The sequence below is a fragment of the Oryx dammah genome, unplaced genomic scaffold (assembly GCF_014754425.2).
Source record: "Oryx dammah isolate SB20612 unplaced genomic scaffold, SCBI_Odam_1.1 HiC_scaffold_5, whole genome shotgun sequence".
In the NCBI taxonomy this organism is placed as follows: Eukaryota; Metazoa; Chordata; class Mammalia; order Artiodactyla; family Bovidae; genus Oryx; species Oryx dammah.
Genome location: NW_024070189.1, coordinates 102,923,828 through 102,933,623, shown reverse-complemented (window position 1 = coordinate 102,933,623; position 9,796 = coordinate 102,923,828). Strand labels below are relative to the sequence as shown.

Sequence of the window (9,796 nt, the reverse complement as noted above, 5' to 3'; positions counted from 1 at the left end):
CCATGGAACCTTGGGAGAGGGACTATAGAACTCAGGGAGATGGTCCATGGAACTCAGGGAGATGGACTATGGAACCCAGGGAGGAAGACCATGGAACCCTGGGAGATGGATCAAGGAACCCCAGGAACTGAGAGATAGAAATACCAATCCTCAAGGGTTCATTTGCCAGGAGAGCCCCTTGTGACAGTGGAGCCACCGTTGGAAGGAACACTGGTCTAGGTTTGAACCTTACCAACATGCACCTCCAAAGCCTCAGGGTGGGATCCCCGCCAGGTCACCTCCACTCGCTGCAGACGGGCTCCCTCATGCCCCAGGCTCTCTACCACAGGCTGAGTCTGGACCAGGAACAAGACAGCACAGAGAAGCCCTTTAGAAAGGCACCACCTTGACCCTATCAGGCACCTCTCTGCGCCCCATGTAGGTTACATTATCCCAGGCCCAGCTGGTACCCAGTTTCACTGGGGACAGAGAGGACACAGCTGCAGGCTGTGATATCAGGGATACTGTTCCCTGCTATTGTGGGACCCTGATTTGTCTTGACCCCATCCTCCAACACCTAAGATAGGGATGTGATTCAGGACTAGCCAATAAAATCACAGGGACTGGCTGAGAGGTCATCACATAACTCAACGAGGGCCAATCAACTTAGGTAAAACCTGAGAGGTTGTAATCTAGAGCCTTAGGCATCCACCTTGCTGTGAGGAGGGACATGTTTGAGAATGAAGCTGCTGAAGAGGACAGCAGAACCCAGGGGTGGAGTGAGACACTGAACCCCTAGATCCAGCTGTGCTCGAAGCTTACTGATCTGTAGACTATACATCCCAAGAGCCAAGAACCAATTCATCCCACCTCCTTACCCTGACCACCCCGCCACTTCTCTGGTGTGGCCCCTCCCAGAGCCCTCACCTGGAACACCACCACCTTCCCATTGTCAGTCTGCAGGTAGTATGTCCAGGTGGAGGAGACGAAGCCCTGGGCCGAGTTGACAAGGTCATTGCAGAGGGTGGAAAACAAGTCCAGGAGCGAGAGGGCCCCACTTGGAGCTTCCAGGACCTTTCTCTGCCAAGGGGAGGCCCGAGGCACAGAAATGTCACCAATGTAGGGTGTTAAGTGGGAGGGGAGCTGGGAAAATTCACTGTGATAAAAATTCACTAAGTGGTTTGGGGCAACAGGGCTACATACTATGAACCGAGATCTCAGCACTGCATTGGCTGACTGACTGTATGCCCTTGGGAAAGTGGATTGCCCTCTCTGAGTCCTACAATGGGAAATGATACTCTTCCCTCAGAGATCTGCTTTGAGATTTCAATTAAACAATAGCACAAGGGCTTCCATTATAGCTCAGTTGGTAACGAATCCGCCTGCAATGCAGGAGAACCTGGTTCAATTCCTGAGTCGGGAAGATCTGCTGGAGAAGGGATAGGCTACCCACTCCAGTATTCCTGGGCTTCCCTTGTGGCTCAGCTGGTAAAGAATCTGCCTGCAGTGCGGGAGACCTGGGTTTGATCTCTGGGTTGGGAAGATCCCCTGGAGAAGGGAAAGGCTACCCACTCCAGTATTCTGGCCTGGAGGATTCCATGGACTGTATAGTCCATGGGGTCACACAGACAAAAAAAGCACAAGTGCCTAATATAGAGTAGCTGCTATGATTGAAAATGTTACCATCATCATTGTTCTTGTTTTAACAGCATCAGGAGAGAACATGGAATGGGAAGAAATGCTGGTGCACAGGGCTTTCATGAACAGGGAAAGTCTGGGAAGGGTGCAGGAAAATGAGCGATGAGAGGAGATGGCTTTCTCGGGAATCCCAGCCCGTGGGTTTCTGACTGGGAGGAAGGATGTCCTGTGCCTCAGTTTCCCCTGGTGCAGCACTGTCTAGACTCACGGGGTATGATAATTTCTTCCTGGGGTGGGGAAGGAGGAGCTATGTGTGTTTGGGAGGCTCCTCCTCCCTACACTTCTGTTCTGACCATCTGTTCATCACAAGGACAGGGCTTAAACCAGAAGCAAACATGTAGGTGCTCATAAGTCAGCTCCGAAGATGAGGGAGGTGAGGAGTGGTCATAAGCCCTGGTGGCACTGGCTTTAAATCCCACCTCTGCACAGCCCTGGGTGACCTTGGGCAGTTGCTCCGTGGGCATGAAATGGGGATGACACTGTCTCAGGTGCCTTGGGTGGCACAAGAAATTTGGGACAGGCTGAGGTTAGGCCTGGACCAGGACAAAACTTGCTAAATAATGTAAAATGGGGCAGTTTGGGTGAGAGAGGTGGCAGGGGGTGGGGGAGGACTTCCCATGTCACAGAGATGACAGCTGAGTTTGAGATGTCATATGGCTTAATCCAGGACACCCAGGAGGCCTGGAATGGCATGGAGAGCCTGGGAGAGAGTGGATATGAGTGCAGATTTGGGGAGGGGGGTAGACGAGAGGCAGGATGGGCCTGGGGCCGCAGGTGGGAGGGCGCCCACCTTCTGCTCCAGCTCGGGCTCAGGCTCCGGCTCTGGGTTCTGACTCCAGCAGCCCTCGCTGCAAGCCTGCTGCTCCGTCTCCTTCACATAGGCCTCCACACAGGCTGCAGGGGCAGGAGGGGGTAACTGGGGGACAGTCCGTCCCAGACCACCTCTCCCCACCCTGGCCCACCCAGCCAGCACTCACCTGCTTCACACTCAGCCTGGGTGGCATTGGGCTTGGAGCTCCTGGCCACGAATCGGCAGATGGAGAAGAGGCGGCAGCCTCGCTCGCAAGCGCTGGTCAGGACGGCCCTGTCATACGCCTTCGCTCTCCTGGATTGAATGGGGTCCTCCCCCAGCTCCTCCTGGAAGCGAAGCTGCGGGCTCAGGCAGGGGGAGGGGCAGGAGGCGGCCAGCGGCGCAGGAAGCCCTCGGGGAGGTAGAAGACTTGATCCCCCAAAATCTTTTAGGGGGGTTGGGGCGAGGTTGATGAGGAGGCTAAGAATATTAGTGGGGACTGTCAGCTGCAGGGAGGAGAGAGGGGTGGTGCTGGGGGGCGGGGAGCAGCTTGAGGAGAGTAAACAACGGATGCTGCTGGTTTGGGTAATGGTTGAAAACCTGGAGAAGGGCAATCCAGTGGAGGATTGCCCACAAGAAAAGAAAAACCCTCCAGACAGGAGGGGTTCTTGGGCCTGAAGAAGGAAGGGGGACTCAGAGGAGGTTTTGTCATCCTTCAGGCCTGGGAAAATTGGGATCTGACTGGGGGAGGGGTGGTCAGGATCGGGGTGGGAACTGGTAGCTCTAAGGGGGTAGGGCAGAGGATGTGGAAGATGCTTGAGTAGAGGGGCAAAGAGGGACTGTCGGGCCTGAGGGAGGCGGGGGTTGGGCGCCCCCAAGGCCCTGGCCCAGCAGAGGGGAGCCAGAACCCGCTGGGTAGCAACAGAGCCTCAGTCCCCTCCTGCCTCCGGCTTGGAGGGACTCCCGGAACCCCGAATTCATCGGAAGGACTGGCATCACTAACCACCGCCCCGCCCCCCCCAGTGTCAAAGGGACCCCACGGCCCCTCCTCTGCGGGAGAAACATCCCCACCGTCATCGGAGGGACCCCTGATCTCTGCGCTCGCCCCCGTCGAAGGAACGCCAGCCCTTCCCCCCCCCAGAGGGGCTCGCCATCATTGAAGAACCCCCTTCCTTGACCCCTTCCCCCTCCGAGGAACCCTGGCCTCCCGCTCCCAACGGAGGGAGCTGCATCCTCAACCCACCCCCCACTGGAGAGCTCTCAGGTCCTTCTGCTGGCGCTGCGCGCGCTTCACCTGAGCAGGCTGAGGTTTAGGGTAGCGGTCTCGGCACCGCAGCTGGCAGTTCTGCGTGTCCCCAAGCTGCAGGGCGAAGGGGTCGCGGACAGGCGACGCGGGGGTGGCGGGCGGAGGCTGCAGCAGCAGCAGCAGCAGCAGGAGCGGCATCGGCGCGACCGAATCCATGGCCAGGCCGAGCGCAAGGAGCGCGGGGGACGCCGGCTCCTGGCGGGCGCGGAGGATGCGGCGGCGGCGGCGGGGACCGGGTCGCTGACGTCACCCGAGCGAGGCAGCCTGGGAAGGGGGGGTGGGGGATGCGGAGAACGGGCGGGGGCGCGGCGCTGCGGCACCGCTGGGATACCGGCAGGGCGAGGCAGGTGGATCGTGGCCCCTGCCGTCTGTCCCACGTCGGGATCCCAAGACACCTCACCAGTATCCACAGACGAGGGGATCTCAGTCATCGCTAGGGGCCAAAAGGAAACAAATAGGATGATAGAGTGGAGGAGAGATCTATTCGCCTGGGGATCAGGGAAGGCCTCCCAGAGTAGGCGTATTTCGAGCTGGCGACTCGAGGAGGCCGCCGAGGGAACAGCGAGGTTCGGACGAGCTTGTTGGAAAAGGAAATAGGAGGGCGGTGGGGCTGGCTGGAACCCAGCCACAGTGTGGGGATGGAGGGTCATGAGGGTCGCAGAACTGGGTTAGGGGAGGCTTTCTGAAGCTTCATCTCTTTTGATACCCAAATCAGAGAGCCGGTAATTTATGCGCATTTTGGCTTCTGTAGGAAGATCTCCAAGTCCCTCCAGGGTTCCCCTAGCGTCGCCTCTCTCTGGCCCAGCCCTGATCCGCAGACCTGGGGGGTCTGGCCCCTTCTGTCCCAGACTGGGAGCCCTTCGACCTGGGGCTGAGTAGGAGGGGGCACAGACGGGGTGATGGGGTGCTGCTAAAATTTCTAATTCTTGTGGGAAAACATGGGACAAACAGGAATACTTCTGGCTTTCATAACTGCCGCACTTCAAGGTGACAAAGGGTAGCCCATGAATCTTGACCTCGGAGGTCCCCTTAACTTCCTCTTCGGCAGGCATGGGAGTGAGGACGCCCCTCTAAGTTCGAGACCCTGCAAAAGTGGCACCCTCGCCCTCGCTGGTGTGCCCGGCGCGCAGGTGCCTGCCGCCCGCGCATCCTCTGTCCACTCTCCGCCCCAGCAGACGCGCGGCAGCCACCCGGGGTCGGCGGGTCAGAGGTCGCCGCAGATTCCGGCCGAGGAGGAGGGGCCGGGGTGGGGTGTCTAGTGCACCCTCCCTCCCCCGGCCGGCCGCCGCGCTTTCATCTCCTCGGCCTCAGCCAGCCCCCACGTGGCTTAATCAGGCGCGTCTGTGCCTGGCGGACCCTGAACATCTGGATCCCCGGGCGGCCCCTCCCCCGCCCCGCCCCTCCCGGCCTAGGCCGCCGCGACCCTGCGGCGAGGGCCTCCAGCCTGCGGTTTGTGCGAGAGCCAGGGAACCCCGCGTTTAGCCCACCGCGCGCCAGGCCTGCGCCTTGGGGAACAGCCAACGGTTCTGACCAATACTGTCCCCCGTTTCACAGGTGGGAAACTTAGTCCCCAGGACCCCTCCGCAGAGCCAGGATTCAAGCCCACACATGTCAATTCCAGAGCCCCGCGCGCTGAAGCCTTTCACAATTACTGTTATTCATTCATTCCAAACAAAACACTTCCGCAGTATTTTCTTGCAACAACCCTATAAAGAAGAACTGGTAGCGTTATCCAATTTACAAATGAGGAAGCTGAGGATCAGATGGTCAAAGGGGGTCGGCCCAGGTGACAAGCGAAAGAAGCAAAGAGAGGTGGGCAGACCCCCGCCAAGACCGGGAGGTGGGGCGTCAGGGTTACCCGGCTTCAGAGGCGTCTCTTACCGCTCAACGGAAAGGAAGGACACCCGCGGCGTGGGTAAAGTAGAAGGGGAAACTGAGGCTGGAGGAGTTGGGACGCTGGCCTAGGTCACCTCAGAGGAGTAAGAAGATTTAATTGCCTCCTACTCACCCCCTTTTCCGCTGCAAAAGGCCGCCTGGGGCGGGAGCGGAAGGAGGACTTGACCCCGGCCCCCAGGTGAGCCCCCGCGCCCCTCCTGCCTTTCCCGGGGGAGCTGGTCCAGGTGAGGGGCGGGCGGGCCGGCGGGCGGCCGGGGTCGGGTTTCAGGAAATCCGCCGACATTCCTTCGGGGCTTAAGAGGGAAAGTTGACTCGGCGCCGCCCCTCGCCCCCCCCCCACTTCCTACCCCCCGGGGCGGCCCGGCCCGGGCGGCTAGCGGGGAGTCGCTGCGGCCGGCCTGGGCGTGAATCAGAGGAGGGCCAGGCGTCCGAGAAGCGGCGGCCGAGGTCAGGGCGGGCATCTGACAAACACCCTTTGTCCCTTGCCGCCCTCGCCACGACCCCGCTGACCCCCACCCCCAAGCCGGGTACAGCCTGGGGAGCTAGCAGGGCACCATGGCGCCGGCGACTTGCTGACAGTGGGTGGGGGGAGGGGAAGGAGCACAGCTGTCACCCCCCAACATAGCTGGCGCCTCCTGGACCCGAGACATCGGAGGTTCTCCAGGGTGTAGAGGGCAGGGAAGCCAGACCTCCCAGGCGGGGTGAACACACTGGTCCTGATTTGGACATAGGCAGCTCTGCACTTCTGAGATCTCACTTCCAATGTCCATGGGGTCTGGGTTTATAAATTACATACTGCACAAAGCTTGGGTCCCCGGAATCCAAGCTCCTCCAGCTGAACCTCCAGGGTGGAAATGATAAAGCCCCACCTTCTCCTGCATACAGGTCTGGAACTTGGGTTCTGCTGCCCTAAGCACACATCCAGGCTAGACCCTCACTGTCCCTGCTCCCTGGGAACACTGGCCTGGAACACAAGGCAGCTAATCCCATACTGAGGGGCCCTGACCATGTAGGTCTCAGCATGGGAAAGGCAGCTCTATGCTCTCCTCACTCCCTAGGGGACTCTGAAGGTGCTGTTACCACTGCCCACCCCCAGGGGCCCCTCAGTGCCCTGGAATTCGGCAGGGAGCTGGGCTGGAGGGTCTCCCCCAAGGTAATTCTTAAGTGCAAAGACTAAGGAGGAGCCCCTCCCCCCGGGGGCCCCTCCCTCCATCTGCCACCTCCGTACATTCCCAGCCACCTTCGAGGACTTGGGTCAATATTTGCCAGAAGTTCCACCAGAGCTGGTTCCCCTTCCTGCACAAAGAGGCAGCAGGACTGATGAGGAAGGGGTTAAGCCGCCCAGAGAACCAAGGGCAGGGAAGGATGCACCTAGAGGTCAAATCACTTTCCTTAGAAAGTCAAAGGTATGAGGTTAAGGCCACGCTGAGGGCAGAGGGCATGCTCCAGGGAGGGACAGAGCCAACAGTGGATACTCTTCTACAGGTTAAGGACCAGAGAGGGGTGGCTATCAGGTTGGGTCACAGAGCAAATCCAGGGCCTGGCTGGGACCCAAGACAGCATGATTCACTGGGACTGAGCTTTCTTGCTACTCCAAGGGACTGAGAATTCTCCATCCTTTCTTTTTCTTTCTTTCTTCTTCTTCTTCTTCTTTTTTTTTTTTTGTAATATCCTCCCACCTCCACCTCCATCCTTTCATTTCTGCAAATGTTCACTGAGCTCTTCTCCCGTGGACCTCCCTGGGCGCAGGCTCTCCAGATGCCCACAGTGTAAAGAAGATGTCTCAAGAGAAGATGATGTTTGAAGAACTGTGTTACAAAGATAATTTTAAAAGAGGAAGCGGACAGAGAGCGCCTGGAAAGGTTGGGGGGCCCCCTCTGAGAAAACTTGACCTGTGACCTGATGGGAAAAGAAGGTGCTAACTGGGGGAAGAATTTGGGGGAACTGCGTCCCCACAGAGGGGAACAGCAAATGTACAAGCCTTGGGGCTGGAGCACCGTGAGGGAGAGGAAGGAAGAGGATGAAGAGAGAGGAGAGAATGAGTGGGGAGAGGGTGGCAGGACAGAGAAGACCTGCTTTGCTTCTTTTAAAAGCTCCTTCTTCCTAATGTACAGACAAGGGCAGGAGGGTTTACCCGGGAATCCTAGGAGGCTGGGCAGCATCCCAGATGGAGATGGTGGGGCCTGGACCCGGATGGGGTGGAGAAAAGAGGTCCGAATCTCAGAATGGGGATGCGTTTTGGAATCAGAGCCAACAGGATTTGCTGATGGATTGGACGTGGGAGATGAGCAAAGGAGAGAGTTGTCACGCGCACCTCCAGGTCTCTGGCCTGAGCACCTGGGTGGATGGGGGAGCCTTTTCCCCGAGACTGGGATGACTGCAGTGGGGGTGGGGAGGAGCAGAGATGGGGTGGGGGGATATTAAGATTTTTTTCTCCAGAAGCCTGAAGTCCTCCAGGTGGAAGTCAAACGTTGCTGAACCGAGGTTGTGGGGGAGGCTTGGGATATATCCTGAAAACACAATTCCAGCCAAGAACGGCCACCTTCACTTAATTCTCTGGCAGGTGGGACTGTGGCCCCATTTTTCAGAGGTGACACACTGAGACTCGAAAAGAATGTGCCCCAGTGCCAGGCACTATCGTAAGTGTTTAGACCGTGGAGCCTTCTGCTACACTGCAACTTCCCACAGAAAGGCGTAGGCTGGCTAGGAGTCCCCCATGGTGCTGAGGAGGAAACTGAGGCAGAGGGGCCTGATTTTCCCCATGCCAGGGCTCAACTCTTTCCTTCACAAACTCATCCAGAGTCCAGATTGGGCTTGGAGGGGTAGGGGCACACCCGCAACTCCGGCCTTCAATCCTCTTTTTTGTTAGTCTGAGGTCTGAGTTGGGGACCTCAGACTACTTACTTAGCAGGGGTGGTGGAGGGCCGCCTTAGGCAAACGAGGCGGGAACTCCTGAGCCCTCCTCAGACACTTTTACCACCTTGGCTAGTTAGGGACCTGGAGGGAGGGTCCAGGTCTCTAAGGGAGCCCCTGAAGGGGAAGATAGAGCTCTTCTTCTCTGCGGGCACATGGCTGTGGGCGGGGCTGCGACTCCAACGACTGGGCAGGAGGCAGCCCCGGAACTCTCATTTCAAGCTCCCCCCTCCACTGGGGCCTTGGAGTCCAGGAGCCCTTTTATCGTGGGCGCCCGAATCGGGTGAGGACCGAGAGAAGGAGGGTGAGGCAGCGGGGCCGGGAGGGGTCCCGAAACCCAAGCAGTGGCCAAAAATAATAACACGGAGAAGGATCCCTGCGCAAAAAAAAAGACAAACTATGCGTCGCTCGGGGCAGCCGGCGTTACCTGGAGTCGGCGGGCGGCGGCCGCCCCAGCGATTACTCACTGCGTGGCGCACCCCACCCGCGGGCCGCTGAGCGGATTTTTCCGTGGGGGGGGCTGTTAGCGAGTCGGGGGAGGGCCTGCTTACCGCTCTCCTCCTGGGGGATCCCTCCTGCCCGCACACGGAACCCGCGCAGGCCCCCGTCTCCTTTCCCACGGGGCCCATTTCTCCCCTCCTGCCCACGCGAGAACTCCCTCCTGAGGCCCCCGGGCGCCCCCACAGAATCCCGGCTCGGAGCCGCCCGAGGGGGACAGCTGAGCCTGGGCGAGGTCCGGGGACTCCAAGCCTTGCAGCTTTTGCTCCGTCTTCCCTCCAGCAAAGCCTGGGGCCGAGGCTGCGCGCGCGGAGCACCAGAAGAGGCGGGATGAAATGGGAGGGGGAGCGCTGGGCCAAAACCTGTGGGACCCGCGCGCCGAGGGCGTGGGGCGGGACGGAGGGCGACTCTTAGGCCCCCGGGGAGGAAAGGGGCTGGAGATGCGAGCAGGCGGGGCTCAGGGACCGCTCGGGGGGGGGGGCGGGGCCTGAGCGGGGGGGGGGGCCGCGACGCGGAGGGGGGGGAGGAGCGGACCAGGGCTAGGGGCTGCAGGCTACGCTGAAGGGGCACACGGCTAAGGGCTGGGTGCGAGGAAGTGGGCGGGGGTATGGAAACGCGATTGGGGGCCGCCAGGTCCCAGACTGGGGGTAGGGAGCCTGGAGCTGGCAGGGTCGGAAAGGGAGGTCCCAGGTCTGTAAGGGTAGAGTTGGGGGGTT

The 9,796-nt window shown here is 59.6% G+C and overlaps 1 protein-coding gene across 2 annotated transcripts in view; it reads right to left on the bottom strand.

Moving 5' to 3' along the window:
* The window catches only part of TMEM59L (transmembrane protein 59 like), a 5,481-nt gene extending 1,462 nt beyond the window's left edge, over positions 1 to 4,019 (bottom strand). The window contains exons 1-5 of one of the 2 annotated variants that reach the window (XM_040241224.1): positions 3,762 to 4,019; positions 2,655 to 2,814; positions 2,468 to 2,571; positions 907 to 1,059; positions 233 to 335 (exon numbers count right to left, since the gene is read on the bottom strand). In XM_040241224.1, the coding sequence (XP_040097158.1) occupies positions 233 to 335; positions 907 to 1,059; positions 2,468 to 2,571; positions 2,655 to 2,814; positions 3,762 to 3,929 (688 nt within the window). In that variant the 5' untranslated portion in view covers positions 3,930 to 4,019. The remainder of the gene's footprint in view (positions 1 to 232; positions 336 to 906; positions 1,060 to 2,467; positions 2,572 to 2,654; positions 2,815 to 3,761) is intronic. The other variant, XM_040241226.1, reaches the window with a different exon arrangement.
* Positions 4,020 to 9,796: the final 5,777 nt, after the last annotated feature.